At 38.8% G+C, this 19,603-nt stretch overlaps 1 protein-coding gene and 6 non-coding genes across 10 annotated transcripts in view; 1 reads left to right on the top strand and 6 right to left on the bottom strand.

The window, feature by feature from the left end:
- Nucleotides 1-2,959: 2,959 nt before the first annotated feature.
- On the bottom strand, nt 2,960-3,175 carry LOC134630087 (small nucleolar RNA U3). The gene has a single exon (XR_010094160.1). It is a non-coding gene; the product is annotated as a small nucleolar RNA U3 (small nucleolar RNA).
- Nucleotides 3,176-4,788: 1,613 nt separating this feature from the next.
- On the top strand, nt 4,789-5,003 carry LOC134630092 (small nucleolar RNA U3). Its single transcript, XR_010094165.1, has one exon. It is a non-coding gene; the product is annotated as a small nucleolar RNA U3 (small nucleolar RNA).
- A 3,707-nt stretch (nt 5,004-8,710) lies between these two features.
- Nucleotides 8,711-8,916, bottom strand: LOC134630090 (small nucleolar RNA U3). Its single transcript, XR_010094163.1, has one exon. It is a non-coding gene; the product is annotated as a small nucleolar RNA U3 (small nucleolar RNA).
- A 4,416-nt stretch (nt 8,917-13,332) lies between these two features.
- LOC134630086 (small nucleolar RNA U3) lies at nt 13,333-13,548 on the bottom strand. Its single transcript, XR_010094159.1, has one exon. It is a non-coding gene; the product is annotated as a small nucleolar RNA U3 (small nucleolar RNA).
- Nucleotides 13,549-14,936: 1,388 nt separating this feature from the next.
- Nucleotides 14,937-15,152, bottom strand: LOC134630084 (small nucleolar RNA U3). The gene has a single exon (XR_010094157.1). It is a non-coding gene; the product is annotated as a small nucleolar RNA U3 (small nucleolar RNA).
- Nucleotides 15,153-15,692: 540 nt separating this feature from the next.
- On the bottom strand, nt 15,693-15,908 carry LOC134630083 (small nucleolar RNA U3). The gene has a single exon (XR_010094156.1). It is a non-coding gene; the product is annotated as a small nucleolar RNA U3 (small nucleolar RNA).
- A 1,212-nt stretch (nt 15,909-17,120) lies between these two features.
- Nucleotides 17,121-19,603, bottom strand: part of micu3a (mitochondrial calcium uptake family, member 3a) — a 37,735-nt gene continuing 35,252 nt past the window's right edge. For 3 of the 4 annotated variants that reach the window (XM_063476595.1, XM_063476598.1, XM_063476599.1), the window contains 2 exons: nt 18,697-18,761; nt 17,121-18,294 (listed from right to left, as the gene is read on the bottom strand). In XM_063476595.1, the coding sequence (XP_063332665.1) occupies nt 18,288-18,294; nt 18,697-18,761 (72 nt within the window). In that variant the 3' untranslated portion in view covers nt 17,121-18,287. Of the gene's footprint in view, nt 18,295-18,692; nt 18,762-19,603 lie in introns of those variants that run through there. The other variant, XM_063476597.1, reaches the window with a different exon arrangement.

The raw sequence follows: 19,603 nt of genomic DNA, 5'->3' as shown, positions 1-19,603 counted from the left end.
TGTGTTTATGCAAAGAACATAAATACAGAGGATGAAAGGAGACAGAGGAGCAAAGTGTGTGCGCATTAGAGCAGCTGCGTAAGTCTGCTGTTTGATGAAACCAGAGCAACACACTAGACGCAGAGGAGAGAAAATACCAATGTTGGTCAATCCTCTTACTCCATAACACTGAGACATGCCTCTGAGAACTACCTCTAGTGTGTATGATGGATAGGGATGGGACTCCATATTTATGTTTTAGCAGCGTGTTAAGCAGATGTTTTGAAACACTGCTACAAAGTGTAGTTCGAAACACCCGTGTTACATGACAATAAGTAATATAGGTTTTGGTGCGCTTTGCCCCAGTTTCAACAGCTGGCTTAGTTTCTGCTTAAAGGTTTGACTAGCAGAGTGCAGAACAAAACAGATAACAACATAAATTCCTTGAAAGGTTAAAAGTCATCAACACCAGCAGCAAAAGCAAAGGACAGTTTGCTGATGCAGCTATGGAGGTCAAAAAATAGCCCACAGCTGCATCTGTTCCAAGGACACATGATCCTTTACATTGGAAGGAATGATAAGTCGTATATCCTCATATTTATAGGTTAGCCTATCTATGTATACTTGCAGCGTTTCCCAGGCTAAAGAGGTAAACTGCCCAAAAAGACACTAACTGAGCCCCGAAATATGTTAAACATGAAAATGTAGACATTTGATTTTCTCTTGTTCATCTTCATTTTCCATCAGCATAATTAGCAACATTCAATCACACTTGATGCCACCGTAGTTGAAAGATCTTTTACAAAGCTTACTGGGGCCTACTCAGCCCACATACAAAGTAGCAGACATTTAAATCCAGAAGACCTATGTGGTGAAGCCACTGAAGATATGAAAAACATGTTGATCATTAATAATTTGGTATAATAAGTATCAGTCGAGTCTACGGTAGTGCAACGTCTACGGTGTCTGTAGACCATTACGGCTTTTCATTGGCCCGGAGTCTACGCTGAGCGTAGACACTGTAGACTCGGGCCAATAGGAGCGCTGAAACCCACTGTAGACGACCAATCGTCTGGTCGACGGAAGTTGCGTCACCAAAACAAAAACAACACACAGCGAAGAAGCCGGCAAGTCCGCTATTTTTTTTTAAATGGAAACTGGCATTTCTTCTATGTTTACGTGAAGTTACAGACTCTGGATTTAGCGGAAATTACACGACGCTGAATAGCGCATTTAAGCCTTTTTCTTTGAGGTAAATGTTAGCCGCGCGCTAGCCGACATCTAATGTATTACGCCCATTTCTAGTCTCTTCAGTGGCTACAACTGATGATCGCGACATTAGCAATTCATGTTGTAAATCCAGATGGCCATGCACCTCGTCAGCAGGCCTGGTGAGAAGTATGGTCTTCACCAAACCTGCACACAGCAGCTGCTCAGCCGAGCCGCTGCCTTCACTGACACACGGAGGGTATCCACGCGCCTTCAAGTCAACATGGTGCTTTCCGTGGCTCGTTACAAACGATCTGAGATATATGAAGTAGTAAGTGTATTAAATATCATACTAGGCTGATTTACCGCACTGCCATTTACTACACATTTACCCGTGTTTGGCTATTGTCAGTACATCTCGCTCGTTGTAAACTTTCTGTAAGTGTGTGCAACATTCACAATGATATTGTTGATGGTAACGTGTATGATTCCAGCCTACCTGATAGGCACTTTTGACTTTTTGTAGTTCAGTTCACTGATTGACTATCCTGCAGTGCTGTTTTCCTGTATTCCTGTTTCATCCACTTTAATAAAGTGTCCTGTGTTACAGTAACAGTGAGTTGTGGATTTACTTAATGAATGCCTAAGTTGGGCTTTAATCTGCCTTGGACATGTAGACACAACTATGTAGAAACACATAACAGACCTGAACCAAAGAAGCAATGTATACAAGCAGGCAAAGACAACTTTTGGAAGTATTTGTACAACATATGCCTCCACAACAACTTCAGTGTATCCTGGAATTGATTAGGAAACACTAACAGAGCTATTATCTATCTGTTATGTGAGTCAATTTTCCCCAGATAGTCTTGGTTGACATCAGGTGACTGTGAAAGCCATGGTGTATGATCACGCCATTTTCATAATCAACTATTCAGTCTATTTGTCACAGGACAAACATAATCTCTCATAGCAACTTTGTAATGATTTTACAACTCTTTTACCTTTGACAAGTGAACCCTAACATGGCAGCAAAGTGCAACAATGTCTCTCTGTGTAGGGGTCAAGAGTTCCTTTAATTTCTTGCCTGTCATGGCATGAATAACCCTTCAGATTTTACCAGTAGAAAAGTAAAACAATTACATCGTCTCATCAGGAGAACCTAAAAGACTCCTCTTATGGCTAGTCTTTGCACATAATAATCACAGAAGAAAAGAAAGGAATTGATTTTCAATTGCTCTTAATTTCAGGGGACTTTCCAACCTGTTGGTTCAAAAGAGCCAAAAGAAAAACCTCATCGATGTTGGAGTTAAAACTAGATGCTTTTATTGGAATATACACTGATAATGCTTACTGTCCTGTCATTGTAAACCAGTCAAAATACATAAATAACACATTGTGATCATGCTGAAGACCACAGACAGCATTCCAGGCGTCAGGTGGGATAAAGGAGCAGGAAACATCACCTGATAAAGAAAAAACAGACAGCAGACTGAATGAATGAAAGAAGGCTTCTTCATTGCACATTTTCCACCAATCACATGCCTCTTCTTTCACTCTAGACTTTTGACCAATCACCGATCAGGATCAATTGCACTACTGTACTGTGCATCCCCAACTGTGCAAGGCGATTTAACAGAAGTGCCACTGAGAAGTGACATTAAGGAAAGGCTCAGATTGCCATCTCTGTGGAACAACGTATTAACACTGCATAACACCACCATAAGAGTGTATAAACCAACCGCTCAGTTTCATTGAAACACTTTTAGTAACCACTCTGATCATATTCCCTTCCTCATTACTCCACAAGGAAGTAAAGACCGGTCATCAACGATAAAGAACATATGAACTGAATCATTACTCTCTATCCGCTTCACGCTCCGAAAGGAATATCACGGCTCATCATCGTGGTTAGCGAGACCATACACTTTAGAAACACATTCCTCAAGTTAGAAACTATAGAAATGATCCCTGAAAGTATAATCTTAGTTAAGCAACGCCCAGAAAGAGCTAGTGATTCCCAGGACAGTCACTCTCACTCATGGTTTGCCTCAGCTGTCAAAACTTGTCAAACATGATTATTAGCTCAGACTTAAATGCAGTTTTAGATTTGGTAACCGCTGTTGTATGTAAAATGTGTCCTTTGTCAGCACCTCGAGGTGTGGCGGAGGTTGGCACCCTAGACACTCAAAAGTAAAATATCCAGTGTAGGTCTGTGTCCCTGTACGTGCATATGTGTGCGTGTGTGTGTGTTCCGTGTTTAGCCGAGTGAAAGTGTCCCTTCACTCGGTTGGGCAAAAGTCAACAATCTTCGGTCAACGCGGGTGGCCTTGAATGAAGGGGAAGAAAGTCACAACACAGTCTTGTTATCTAAGGGAGAATTTTTGTTATTCCCGTCAGCTTTTGCCTTGAGCATCCAGCTGGCGCCAGGGGGGCCGCATGAGATGAAGATGGTAGTTGTTTTTGGTTGGTGCGAACAAACTGCTTCCAGTTGGTCTAATGTTCATCACTGGTCACCAGGTCTCTCAACTCCCATTGTTCTTCTCCAAGATATTATCCATATTACGGTCAATAAACACAGTCTGAGTGCTCACGGCCCTGCCTATCGTCTATCATGTCGGCCCGCCTTGTGGGATTTTGAACAGCTGTAGCTGCTTCTTGTTCTTCGATAAGCCAGGTCCGAGCCAGCTCCAATCAGCCAGAACTCTGTTATCGTGGTTCCGAATTGGTAGATGTCGTTCAATGTCCTCCATCGAGGGTGTCGCCAGACACACGACGCAACCGACCATCGAGTGTCCGGCAGCAAATGTCTTCGCAGGACAATCGGGCTCTCCCAAGCCCAGGAGTCTGTCAGTTTCGTTAAGGGACCAATTGATCAAATCCATAATTCTTCTTTAGGTTTTTAGAGAACAAGTCTGGGATACTCTCTTAGGGTCAGAGAATAAGCAAGACTATACAAAAGACAGGAGAAGCCAAGGAGGAAAGATAAGGGAGAGGGAGAAAGTGCGACCGCCTCCGTCAAGAGCCAAGAAAGAGACTGCTGAGGAAGGCTCATTCTATTGTTAATTGTTTTAACCATCCACTTCACAGTGAGTTTGACTTGTTGCCCTCTGGCTGTTGTTTTAGAGTACCTGTGAGGAAGACCAAAAGACTCGAGGTTTCTTTTATCCTTACTGCAACACGTCTCTTTAATGGCAAATAACTGTCTTGTGGCTTTTTATTATTGTTTTCTTTATTCTTATTGTTGCCCTTGCTGCTATACTAATTTCCCCTTGTGGGAAAATAAAGTATTGAATTAAATTAAGGTCTTCTTCTCGTACACCTCTGGCTGCTGTTTTTAGATCACACATTATGCTCCCTTGCACTTGTGTATGTGCAGATCTTGGTTTTTAATTTCAGTAAGTGCATTGAACTTTACATTGACAGTCTCCCTCTGTGGAACAATGATGATAGCACCTCACGTAACGCATTGCCTTCAGGTTTGGAGATTGGTATCTGTAACTGCAAAATGCAGTATGTTTGGTTACAGAACCATGCAAAAACCATTAGTGAGAGTGACTGTCCTGGGAATCGCTAGCTCTTTCTGGACGTTGCTTACCTAAGACTATACTTTCAGGGATCATTTCTATAGTTTCTGACTTGAGAAATGTGTTTCTAGAGTGTATGGTCTCGCTAACCACGATGATGAGTTGTGATGTTCCCTTTTGAGCATGAAGCTGACAGACAACTACGATTTTGTCATGTGTCTTCTGTCATTGATGAATGTTCATTACTTCATTTCAGAGCTTTGACAAAGGGAACATGACCTGAGTGGTTACAGGAACTGCTTTAAATATGTTTCACTAAGCTGAGGTTATAGCACTTAAAACACAGGTACAATCATCCCATGCGAGTTAGTTCATGTGTAAATAGAATTCAGTGGTTGTATTAAAAACTCAGGGGGCAGAAAGGTTCTTTGGGGGCTTTACACAAGTTTTCGTTTTTTACTAAGTGACAGAGATGAGTCTGTTGAAGAAGAATTTCTTAAACTTGGACTAAATGTTGTCCAAGCAGGTAGAGACAACTAGTCACCACTTGTATCATATGTAAAATGTGGACTGTGTCATCAGAGCCAAGTGGTAGAAACCTACAGATGTTTGTTGGTTTGGTGCTTAACTCTAATCACTAAAACAAAGCACATTTTAAAAGCAGTTTCAGAGGCTTTTCCGTTATCGTTAATCCACACCTTATTCACAGCAATGATTACGTATTATGTATTATTGCTTGGCATAATAAAGAAGTTAAAAATAAGAATAAAGACTTATTGAACCAAATTAGATTTTCTTTACTAGTTTTTTCATTAAGTCTTTTTCAACATTCTTCCTTTCCAATATATACTTCCATGAATTGGTTTTCAAAAGACTTCACAATTAACGACGACTCCTACCACAACATTATGTTAACATCACCCTTGCCATACACAGTTTTTTGCTTTTTTCTCTCAAAAGCAAATTGTTTCTCTAGTAACATGTTTACCATAGCAACAGCCATTCTCGTGATGCATGCTCAATCATCCAGATAAGTAAATCACAAAGGTTGATTCTGCTCGCATCCATACAAATTCTGCCATTTATCTGGACCCAGGTCACCTCAAGCTTGGTCTCAGTTAATAGTTTATTAGATCATGCAATTTTGAAACACACGTTTCAAATCAGAAAAGATTTCCATGAAGTACAGCCTTAAAAGAAAACAGCGGATGGACAGACCAGGCCATTAGGAGGATGCATATTCTCACTTAGGGTTGTGAGAGCAATTTAAACCATGTGTCTATGATGAATGAGCATAATGGTAACTTATTTACATTTAATCCAATTTAAAAACACTGTAAAGTTTAAAAAAAAGCGTACTTCTGTCATTTATTGCAAAAAGTAAAAGCACTTACTCCTTATTAACTGAATGCCTGGAAAGAATCATCACAGTTCATCATTACATTTCACCGCACACTAAAGAAATGCATTCATCAAATCACAAACAATCCCAGAAAAAACAACAAGCCATTTGCAAGATGACTTTTCTCTCACAGGTTTTACCTCTGCTGCAAAACAACCACCTAATGAGTGAACAAAACAATAATGATGTTCATTAACATCCTCCCATGTAATGGAGGTGGATCTCTTTTTACCTGGCTACATCACTATGATAACTTATGCTTTTCACTAGGGCTGCACGATTAATCGTTAGAAAATCGCGATCTCGATTCATACTTATGTGCGATCTCATTTCCAAATGACAACGATTTAAAAAAAAAAAAAAAAAAAGACGACGACGATTGTACCGCATTTTGATCCGGGACGTAATCTGCATGAAAACAAGCGCTCACTCTTCCTGCTCAACAAATGACAAGGGCGGAGCCTTATACCACGTGATACAGAAGCTGTGCTGTGATGCTCAAATTGGCAGGGAAAAAACAACGGAGAGCACGTCAGGGATGACGAGAAAGTGACAGGAGAAAATTCGTCCCGGTCAACCACCCAAACATCAATAACGGGAACCTTATACAGCGTTTCCCTATACACGTCGAAGTCCCGCAGGCACAAAGAAATTACGGAGGCTATTACTTATCACCTGACCAAAGATATATCAACACTGTGCAAAACGAGGGATTTAGGAAAATGATCAACACCCTAGACAAACGCTACACAGTGCCGTCCTGCAACTATTTTTCTATTGTTGCACTACCTGCTCTATACACGCAGTGTCGAGCAACGGTGGAGACGGAATTTCAAGCAGTACAACATTTTGCGGCAACCACAAAATGTGAGGCATTTATTGTCTTTATGTTTATTTATTGTTTTTATGTTCAGTTTAAACTGTTACGAAGTTGATGTGCAGTTAATAAGTGCAATAAATATTTATATTGGAAAAGAAAATCGTGAGAGAATCGTGATCTCAATTCTAAGCAAAAAAATCGTGATTCTCATTTTATGCAAATCGTGCAGCCCTACTTTTCACTAATAACTTAACTCTCTATTTTTTCTACAGTCCACTTATATGGATTCTCTGCTTCAGAAATACATTACATTAGAATTGTAGCATGGTTGCACAGTGGCTAGCACGGTAGTTAGCACTATAGTCTAACAGCAAGAAGGTCCTGAGGTTGACGCCACCATCTGGAGGAATCTTCCTGTGTGGAGTTGCATGTTCTCCCTGGGTACTCTGACTTCCTCCCACAGTCCAAAGACATCCAGATATTGGGGTAAGGTTAATTGGATATTCTAAATTGCCCATAGGTTTGAATGTGAGTGAGAATGGTTGTCTGTCTCTCTGTGTTAGCCCTATGACAGACTGGTAACCTGACAGCTGGGATAATATTTATATTATCCCAGCTATTATTTATTAATGGAAGAGAATGGATGGATAATTGGAGTTCCAAAAAAGCCTTGTCCCCCAGAAAATAAAAAATATATATTCTTTTCCGAGTGGTTACCCAAACTGTTTAAAAAAATCTGAATATATATCCCCAAGTAAATACACAATTTCCTTAGAGATTATTAAAGTATTCTGATTCTGATTAAAATAAGAGGCAGTAGATTTAATAACTATAGTTTTATGATCTTATAAGGAGGCTGGCAAAGATGAAACGTTTCAGTTAAAGATGGTTTAAAATCTTTTGGAAACTTCACTCATCCATAAATACACTTTTCTGTAACATGTTAAACATCTTAAAAACGTCCAGTCTGTAGGTTTCTAGGTTGCTAACCTCTGCCCCATCTAAAGGTGACTCAGTGCACATTTTGTTTTTTGTTTTTAAGGTCAGCCTAATCACCATTTTTCAAAATAATCATCTAACATGTTCACTTGAGACTCTCCTTCTTGTCATATTGTCCAGGTAATTGTTTGTTCAAATCACAATGGCCATAGTTGCACTTTGAAATTTAGTAATGCTATTCCATGTAAAATGTGAACTTTGTCACCACCTTGAGGTGAGGCAGAGGGTAGCACCCTAGACACTCAAAAGCAAAATATTCAATCCAAAGAATTAATCTAATTTTACTCTTGGCATGGCTGCGTAACCACTCTGATTGTCAATAACAGACAACACATGAAATAAAACTGTCTATCAGCTTCATGCTCCTCCTGTCTATGTAAAAAACACGGTACAAACATGTAAGAGAGAATGACAGCACTAAAGGAAAAAAAAAATAACAGGTAAGAGGGATGGTAAATAAAGGTTACATGACAATGACTTCATGAAAAAGACTATTTGTTTCAGGTTGAAAAGATTCAAAAGGTTCATGTCTCTGAGTCATTAAGAAGTAAGACGGTGTAAAAGCACCTGGATAACATTTAAGGATGAATAACTTTTTTTTCTTTCCAATTTACTAACCTGACACTCAGACAGTCCTCAGTACTCTTTTAAGATTTCAGTGCAACAACCAAGATGACTTTTTGCTAAGGTCATGGCTTCTGTAACAGAAACTTTAAACACAAGCATCCAGGAAAACAATTAAACCTCACTTTACTACTTTTTAACACTCTTATAACCACTCTGATCATGTTCCCTTCCTCAATGCTCAGCAAAGAGCAATCATCAATAATAGAGAGAATGAAATGAATCATTGTTCTCCACCAGCTTCATGCTCAGAAGGAAACATCGTGACTCATCATCGTGGTTAGCGAGACCACACACTTTAGATACACATTTCTCAAATCAAAAACTATAGAAATGATCCCTGAAAGTATAGTCTTAGTGTGCTCACATGTGGAAACTGCATGTGGTTTTCAGTAAAGTCTTCATCACTCAGGGTTCTTCTCTGCTATTCAATAACCTTGTGCAGTTACCATGTCTTGTCCAATCATCTGTGTTTATGCAAAGAACATAAATACAGAGGATGAAAGGAGACAGAGGAGCAAAGTGTGTGCGCATTAGAGCAGCTGCGTAAGTCTGCTGTTTGATGAAACCAGAGCAACACACTAGACGCAGAGGAGAGAAAATACCAATGTTGGTCAATCCTCTTACTCCATAACACTGAGACATGCCTCTGAGAACTACCTCTAGTGTGTATGATGGATAGGGATGGGACTCCATATTTATGTTTTAGCAGCGTGTTAAGCAGATGTTTGAAACACTGCTACAAAGTGTAGTTCGAAACACCCGTGTTACATGACAATAAGTAATATAGGTTTTGGTGCGCTTTGCCCCAGTTTCAACAGCTGGCTTGACTAGCAGAGTGCAGAACAAAACAGATAACAACATAAATTCCTTGAAAGGTTAAAAGTCATCAACACCAGCAGCAAAAGCAAAGGATAGTTTGCTGATGCAGCTATGGAGGTCAAAAAATAGCCCACAGCTGCATCTGTTCCAAGGACACATGATCGTTTACATTGGAAGGAATGATAAGTCGTATATCCTCATATTTATAGGTTAGCCTACCTTATTAGAAGGTTTTAAAATTTCTGTACTTTTAGGTGACAGAAGGAGACATGTGGCCTGGTCAAAACACAGAGAGCTGCACTCTAAAAGATCTTTAAATGTAGTAAACATACCTTGTGTGCCACAGACTGCTCCCAAACACGAGGGGGCAAATAATACCTCTAAAACACTTAAGTTGGCTTTATTAAACGTTAGATCTTTAGCTGGGAAAACATTTTTAATTAATGATTTAATCACTGAGCACAGCCTTGATTTTATGTTTTTAACTGAAACTTGGTTGGACCAAAGTAACAGTGGAGCTGTTCTCATCGAGACGGCCCCTCCTAACTACAGTTTTATCAGTGAGGCCAGGGTGAGCAGGAGAGGAGGAGGGGTTGCCGTCTTATTTAATGAATCAATTCAATGTAAGCAGCTATCTACTGGAAGTTTTCAGTCTTTTGAATATGTGGCGTTACAGCTGAAGGCCCCATCCAAAGTTGTGTTTCTTAATGTTTACAGGCCTCCCAAATACTGCACAGACTTTTTTAATGACCTCAGTGAACTGCTGTCTGTGATCTGTGTTGATTTCGACTGTGTAATTATTGTTGGGGATTTTAACATCCATGTGGACAACCCTCAGGACAAAGGGACTAAAGACCTGAGTAACACTCTGGGCAACTTTGGGCTGACTCAGCATGTAACAGAGGCCACACATAATAGAGGACACACTCTTGACCTACTGATCTCCAAGGGCCTGAGCATTTCAAAGGTTACTGTGTCTGATGTGGGCCTGTCTGATCATTACTGTGTTTTCTTTGAAAGTAAAATCTCAGCCCACACAAATATATCAACAGCAGTGATCACAAAACGGTGTATAACCGAACATAGTAGTGAGATCTTTAACCAGGTCTTCCCATTAACACCTGACCTGTCCAGAGGTTCAGTCAATGAGCTCGTCACTAGCTTCAATGCTAAAATGTTAAATGTAATGGACACTATTGCTCCCATTAAGGTGAAGGTTATCTCTGGAAGGAAAAAGTCTCCATGGAGAAACTCCACACTGGTGAAAAATGAAAAAAGAGAGTGTAGGAAAGCTGAGCGCAGATGGAGAAAAACAAAACTCCAGGTTCATTATGACATCTATAAAGAGAAACTTCACAATTATAATTCACAACTGAGGAGTGCAAGGAGGTCCTACTTCTCTGACATCATCACCAAAAACAGTCATAATGCTCGGGTCTTATTTTCTACAGTTGACAGGCTAACAAACCCTCCTGTGTCAGTGGCAGCTGAACTTCATTCGACCATGGCCTGCAATGACTTTGCCAAATTCTTCACAGAAAAAATCCAAAAGATTAGACAAGCAATTGGTACATCAACAGCAGACCCAGGACATGTACTGTGTCCACCAAAAAACTGTTTAAACACCATCAAACAGTTTCACCCTATTAACAGCAAAGACCTGGAGGACATCTTAGGTCAACTGAACTCCTCCTCTTGCTGTTTAGATGTCCTGCCAACGAGTTTTTTCAAAAAGGTCTCAAAGACTTTGGAGTCAGACCTGTTACAGATCATAAACCTTTCTTTAATATCAGGTGTGTTTCCAGAATCACTAAAAACTGCTGTAATAAAACCTATACTGAAAAAGGACAATCTTGACAAGACACAAATGAATAACTACAGGCCGATCTCAAACCTCCCATTTTTAAGTAAGATCATTGAAAAAGCAGTTTCTCAACAGCTCAATTACTTCTTAACACAGAATAACTGCTACGATGCCTTCCAGTCAGGTTTTAGACAGAACCACAGCACTGAAACCGCTCTGAGCAAAGTGTTTAATGACATATGTCTGAATACAGACAGTGGAAAAATGTCAGTCTTAGTTTTACTGGATCTTAGTGCAGCATTTGATACTGTTGACCACAACATATTACTCAAACGACTGGAGAACTGGGCAGGTCTTTCAGGAACTGTACTAAACTGGTTCAAAACATACTTAGAAAACAGGAAATACTTTGTATCAATAGGTAACTTCACATCTGAGCAGACAAGCATCACATGTGGAGTTCCCCAAGGTTCCATCTTGGGACCCCTTCTGTTTAACATTTACATGCTCCCACTGGCACAGATTATAAAGAACAACAAAATAAACTATCATAGCTACGCAGATGACACACAAATATATATCACAATGTCACCAGGAGACCGAGGCCCTGTACAGGCTCTTGGTAAATGCATCGAGGAAATTAATGACTGGTGGTGCCACAATTTTCTCCAGCTAAACAAAAACAAAACTGAAGTAATAGTCTTTGGTCCCAAAGAAAAACGATTACAGGTCACCAGAGAACTTCAATCTATACACCTAAACACCACCAACCAGGTGCGAAATTTGGGTGTAGTGATGGATGCTGACCTAAACTTAGAAAAACACATTAAGACAATAACAAAATCAGCTTACTATCACCTCAAGAATATTTCAAGGATAAAAGATCTGATGTCTCAACAGGACCTGGAAAAACTAGTCCATGCATTCATCTTTAGCAGGCTTGATTACTGTAACAGCATCTTTACAGGTCTACCTAAAAAATCAGTCAGACAACTACAGCTCATTCAGAACTCTGCTGCTAGAGTCCTCACTAAGACCAAAAAAGTGGACCACATCAGTCCAGCTCTGAGGTCTTTACACTAGCTGCCTGTCCGTCAGAGGATAGACTTTAAAGTTTTGATGCTGGTCTATAAAGCTCTGAATGGTTTAGGACCAAAATACATCAGTGACCTCCTGACCCAGTATGAACCTTCCAGATCCCTCAGGTCATCTGGATCCGGTTTTTTATCAGTTCCCAGAGTCAGAACCAAACACGGAGAAGCTGCATTCAGCTTTTATGCTCCATATATCTGGAACAAACTCCCAGAAAGCCTCAGATCAGCTGAAACACTCAGTTTATTTAAATCCAGGTTGAAGACTCACCTGTTCTCAGCTGCTTTTGAATAAAGCACCAAATCCACACTTTTAAGCTTAAATTTCAAAACTTACATTTTAACTACTGACTTTATCTACTGTTTTGATTTTATCTACTGTTCTGATTTTATCTACTGTTTTGATTTTTGATTTTAAATACTGTTTTGTTTGTTTGTTTGTTTGCTTGTCTTAATCAATTTTAAATCATGCTTTTTATTTGTTTTTGTTTTTAATGTCTCTGTAAAGCACTTTGAATCACCTTGTTGTTGAATTGTGCTATATAAATAAACTTGCCTTGCCTTGCCTTGCCTATGTATACTTGCAGCGTTTCCCAGGCTAAAGAGGTAAACTGCCCAAAAAGACACTAACTGAGCCCCAAAATATGTTAAACATGACAAATGTAGACATTTGATTTTCTCTTGTTCATCTTCATTTTCCATCAGCATAATTAGCAACATTCAATCACACTTGATGCCACCGTAGTTGAAAGATCTTTTACAAAGCTTACTGGGGCCTACTCAGCCCACATACAAAGTAGCAGACATTTAAATCCAGAAGACCTATGTGGTGAAGCCACTGAAGATATGAAAAACATGTTGATCATTAATAATTTGGTATAATAAGTATCACCGGTTTTGAACTGTGCAAGGCGATTTCACAGAAGTGCCACTGAGAAGTGACATTAAGGAAAGGCTCAGATTGCCATCTCTGTGGAACAACATATTAACACTGCGTAACACCACTATAACAATGTATAAACCAATCATTCAGTTTCATTTAAACACTTTTAGTAACCACTCTGATCATATTCCCTTCCTCATTACTCCACAAGGAAGTAAAGACCAGTCATCAATGATAAAGAACATATGAACTGAATCATTACTCTCTATCCGCTTCACGCTCAGAAAGGAATATCACGACTCATCATCGTGGTTAGCGAGACCATACACTTTAGAAACACATTCCTCAAGTTAGAAACTATAGAAATGATCCCTGAAAGTATAGTCTTAGTGTGCTAACATGTGAAAACTGCATGTGCTTTTCTGTGAAGTCTTCTTCACTCAGGGTTCCTCTCTAACTTTCAATAAGCTCCGCCTGTTACCATGCTTTGGCCAATCATCTGTGTTTATGCAAATAATACTGTGTAGCACATCCAATCACTGGATACCTCTAAAAATACTGACGGCAAACATACAAGAGGGAACGGCCAGACTAACAGATCAACTTTATAAAAGTTTTTAGGGAACATGAAGTGTAACTAAAAGTTACAAAAGTGTGATCGTTTGCGACATTCAGTTGAAGCTGAAAAGATTCAAAAGGCCAGCCTCTCACTCACTGACAAATTAGACAGATTGTGTAAGTGTCCCTCAAACATGAAGTACAAAAAATATAAGGTGGTTTAGCAATCTGAGTACATAAATAGGCTGTGCTAACTTGCAGGTTACTTCACATACAGACAGATTATTAGACAACAGAGAGACACAGCCGCCCCGACTACTGATATTTTTAACTTATAAAGTTGGCTCATGATTTATGAAGTGAGTGCATCATGAATATGTTTATTATGAATTCTTTAACTGTAGTATAGTAAGCGTAACTAAACATAAAAAGTATAACTACACATCTTTTACACATACATGTTCTGAAACAGTTTTTGTAGACCTGGAATTTAAATGTGCTTTTTTTTTATTATTTCTATGTACAATACACAAACACATGACTGGACAAAAAGGTTTGATTCAGACCTGTTCTCACTTCATGTTTGAGATTTTTTTTAACTTCCAATAAAAAATAATTTCACATGTTTCAGTGGGCTGAATCTATTACTTGAATATCTCAGTAAAGCCTGCAGGTAATCAGTCTGCTAAAGTGGACCTGGGTATTCTTTTATTATAAGTACGGATTCAGCTAGTCTGGTCTGGCTCGATGCTGAAGGTCTTGGATTTGTCCTCCTCCTTGTGTAATTTGTTCTTAATTTGTTTTTGGGGGAATGTTTTTGTTTGTTTGTTTGTTTTTTCATTTGTCTATATAAATTTGGTTTTGTTGCCGGAATATATTTTCCTTCCTACACAAAATGCAGCAGTGTCGAAACATCTGTAAGAAAGATTATTGGGATCTACTCAGTCTACATACAAAGTAGGTGAGAATAAAATCCATAAAACTCATTATTTATCTCAAAAATGACATGACAATCATGTGTTGATAAGAATTATTGATACTTTGGTATGATAAGAAGCCCTGTTTTATATTTTAAAAGTACTGGCTGTACAGTTGTTTCACAAAATGGTGTTAACAAAAAGAATGAAGACAACACTTGTATGTAATGCCTGTTGCTACCACAGGAAACCATCCCCGCTGAAAACATAGCTTCTTATGATTTCTTTTGTACCCATTGCAACCACTCTGATCATATTCCCTTCCTCATTACTCCACAAGGAAGTAAAGACCGGTCATCAATGACAGAGAACATATGAACTAAACCATTATTCTCTATCCGCTTCACGCTCAGAAAGGAATATCACGACTCTTCATCGTGGTTAGCGAGACCATACACTTTAGAAACACATTCCTCAAGTTAGAAACTATAGAAATGATCCCTGAAAGTATAGTCTTAGTGTGTTTCCATGTGGAAACTGCATGTGCTTTTCTGTAAAGTCTTCTTCACTCAGGGTTCCTCTCTAACTTTCAATAAGCTCCGCCTGTTACCATGCTTTGGCCAATCAAGTGTGTTTATGCAAATAATACTATGTAGCACATCCAATCACTGGACACCTCTAACAATACTGACAGCAAATGTACAAGAGAGAATGGCCAGACTAACAGATCAATTTTATAAAAGTTATTAGGGAACATGACGTGTAAATAAAGGTTACAAAAGTGACTTTGTGATAGTGGCGACATTCTGTTGAAGTGGAAAAGATTCAAAAGGCCAGCCTCTCTCACTCACTGACAAATAAGATAGATTGTGTAAATGTCCCTCAAACACGAGGGACTTTTTTATGCATAATTTAAGTACACATGACAAAAGGGTTAACTTTAGACTTGTTCTAGAGGTGAGGTAAACTGTTTCACTGAAACTTTGAGATCAGGCTGCTATTTGATATTTAAATTAAGTACTCGCATAACATGTATAATTTTTGCACACTATTCGTAACCACTCTGATCATATTCCCTTCCTCATTACTCCACAAGGAAGTAAAGACCGGTCATCAATGATAAAGAACATATGAACTGAATCATTATTCTCTATCCGCTTCACGCTCAGAAGGGAATATCACGACTCTTCATCGTGGTTAGCGAGACCATACACTTTAGAAACACATTTCTCAAGTTAGAAACTATAGAAATGATCCCTGAAAGTATAGTCTTAACGACACTCTGGGTCGAAGCAAGAGGTGATTCTCGGGAACGCCGTTCTCACTCACGGTTTATGTCAACTGTCAAACATGACCTAAACGATCAGTCCGCAAGGAGTTAGTAGACTATAACTTTTACAGAGCTACGATTATGCAAGTAAATCTAAAAGTGTGGCTAAAGCTGTTTATTTAAGTTTTAAAATCCAGTTTCCAGTCCCACAATGCTTTGCGAAAGCAGTCGCATACGTCACTATACGAATTTATTTATTTTCACTCAAAAATCTGTAACAACCGTTATTTTTATTGTTTACCTGAAATATGAAGTTGTGAATAACATAAAAATTGAAAGAAACAAGGCGTTGATCATGCAAATAGCAGTAACTTTAAGTTTAAATGAATGTTGTGTGGTGCATCGCTTATTATACTCCTGACATGAATCTGGCAAAGAGGAAGCGTTCCGCTTAGAAACAACTATTACAATTTGTTTAATTAAAAAAAAGTTTAAACTCGAAACAATTGGTTAAAATATTAACGATACATAAATCACAAAAAAGAGACACGTCTATTGTTTTTTCTTCTGTAATATAAGACGTCGAATCTGTACATGTAGCACCGCAGCTACCCTTGTTACGACACACGAGGGCAGCATTTCATTGGCTAGCAGAGTTTAATCGTCACGCGATATTCAATGTTTGAAAGACTGCCAAAATTTATATTTTGGTTAATTTTGCTTAAAATAATAAAAATAAAAAGAACCCCGTTACCTTAGTACACAACATTCTAGAAAAACTCACTAGGCGTCGAATGACTTCAACACAGACGCCTAACTTTAACTGAAAAAGCTAGGTGAAATAGTTTCACCTGCAACTAAAAGCAACACACTAAGGGCGAAAACTAAAATAAAAGTGCGCCACAAAAGGCCAAGTCGACAGTATTTTTTAACTACATTTTAAACAGGCTGTAGCTAATTATCGGCTAACATAAATGTTTTCACCCAGAGACACCACGCCTCCATCTCAATTTTCTTTCTATAAAAATATTTTTAATCACCTTTGAAACAAACTACTCACCAGCATGTTGTCCAGCAGCACATTCGCTTTGTCTTAAAGAAACAGTCTCAATTTTTAAAAGCTTTAAAATAAAGCCAGATAGCCAGGAGACTCCCCAGTTATTAACGTTTTGTTTTGTTGCGCATGCTCAGGGACAGAGGAAATTCGCGTGTTTCTTAAAATAGTTTATTCGTGCATGAAATTAATTAAACAAACGCACTCGTTACATATATATGATCGTTTTAAATATCAGAACAATTTTTTAATACATTAAGACAATTCAACTTGATGTTCCAATTATCAGACATCATGCTAAGACAACGTGTAGTCATCAATGCATAAGTTTTGTAGTTGAAATTAAAAGCTCAAAAACTCGTGAATTGCTTTGGAAAAGGGGGGTGGCTCAAAGGCACCTATGTGGGCATCTACTTATGAATACTAGGAAACCAGGAAACACGAAAGAAGCAAAAACATTCACCCCGAAAAAATATTGAAATACATTTTTCATACCAAGACCTGCTGTAGTATTAAGATAATAAAGCATTCCTAACTGCAACAGTAGTGTGAGTCATACTGTTTGTGCAACAAAAAGTAAGGGGTTAGATGGAATTACTGCTTAACATAATATAAATGAGTTGAGGACATTACATATCCACAACATATTCAATTAATTATATAGTTTCAGCAACATGCAGGTTTCATATTGTATAACTGTTATCCGTTTTATATGGATGTTACTTTAATCCCCTAGAACTCATTTAAAGATTCTTGTGCTCCTATAGATTGCAGTGCTGTAGCGGAACTAACAAAACAAGTTTTTACTAAATGCAATAATTAAAGTAAAGAAAGCAACTTTTGGGCCTCTAGATTTCAGGGTGTCAGTGTTAACCAAAAGTTCTCCTCCTTATTATAAAAAACAAAATGACAAAGTTCCCACCATTGTGGAGGTATCGCATTAGAACAGACATTAAATTTCTATCGTAACAAAATAACATTTAACTACATGTAAATCATACCCAGGATAACTGACATCAGATCAATGGATGGATGACTGGAAACAGGGCAACAAAAAAAAGAAAAAAAGAATGACACTTGCTTATTATCATCACAGAGAGAATCAGTCGGCTTTGTGCGGTCATGCTTGCAGTAATCACATATGTACAGTCTGAAGGTCGACGGGAGAACTGCTCCACAAATACTGGCTCCTCCTGATTAATTAACGTCGAAGCTCCGTCAGATTCCGTCCACTCTCTATGGCTCCTTGTACCTCCTCCACAACAGGTGCATCTGTCTCCGGGCCTCAGAGCGAACACATCTGGAGAAGGAGGTGTGCTGTCGGCCCTTCACCTGGTAACCACAGAGCGATTGGGCGCAGTTCACTTCAACAACTCACTACCTTTAAACTTTATTCAAAATGTACAGTCAACTAAAATATGGCAACTACTGGGACACAGTGGCAGTTTTTTAAAGCATCACAGTGGAGTAAAATGCCCTCAGATCTTACTGAAGATATTCAGCAACCTACTGCTCCTACTCTTACACATACAGGTTCACAATATATTGTACAGTATACTCTATGAATTATATGAAAACACATTCTGTAGATACATTGTAATAAGGCTAAACAGTTCAGGTGAATCAGACACGCAAAAGAAGTCATAATCCAGACTGAATTCAAGTCAAGAAACTACCTGCAACTCTAGAAATAACAATGAACAAACTCCTTGAACTGTAGCTGTTAGTGGTACTTATCTGCTTGCCAGCTCCTTCTTCAGACAGGACCTGAAGGAGGTAGCACGCTCCACAGCTTTATAGCCCTGAGATGTGTGTAGACAGCCAGAGTGAGGCAGGAAGACAGGAAAACAATCGCAAAAGTGGTGGGCACATGGAAGATGAGAAAAACAAAAGTATAAGTGTGGTAAATTCGTGATAATAGGGGAAAAAGCATGGGTTAGAAAGGAGATGAAGAGAGAAGTACATCAGCAAAGTAAGGACAAAAGAGAACACTGTTAAAAAGCCAAGACAGTGAGGCCAAGACAGCATCAAAAGGGACATACAGGACCATATAAAGTGCAACATCCAGGCCTACAGTGGTGCCAAGTTTATTATCACATGACAACCTCTGAGCAGTGTTATTGCATCAAAATCCACCACTGGGGGGCAGTATGGCCTTTTCTGACAGCATCACCAAATTGCTTATAGGTGATTTCCAACCCACAAGCCTGCAAATTATCTTCTATTTAAGCTTTTTTTGTTACATTCCTGATGCTTACTAAAAGTCTTTCATCAATATTTTGAAGTCTGTTGTCATGTGTGTATGTTAAATGCATTTTCTCTTGTTTTGGGTTGATTTACCTTAACTATTTGACTGCAACTGAAGAGCACAAACAGTCATGAGTAAAGGATGGCTTAGTTGTACCAGCAGAACTTCTTCTACAAAAAAGGTTTAAGAAACAGCTGAATAACAATAATACTTGTAGTTTTGGATTTCCTGTTTTTTGTTACTCTGTGACACTAAATCCTGGCACAGGTGAAGCAAGTTTGCATTTAAGGTAAATACTGATTTGTTATTCTATAATGAAACAGGCAAGAAGAAGCTCCCATGTTTTAAATTTCAGCTCTTCTTTTTTTGAATCTAAAATGCTCAAAAAATAACACA

This window comes from Pelmatolapia mariae, linkage group LG6 (assembly GCF_036321145.2).
Source record: "Pelmatolapia mariae isolate MD_Pm_ZW linkage group LG6, Pm_UMD_F_2, whole genome shotgun sequence".
Taxonomy (NCBI): domain Eukaryota; kingdom Metazoa; phylum Chordata; class Actinopteri; order Cichliformes; family Cichlidae; genus Pelmatolapia; species Pelmatolapia mariae.
Note: the sequence above shows the minus strand (reverse complement) of the source record. Positions and strands in the feature narration are given on the sequence as shown.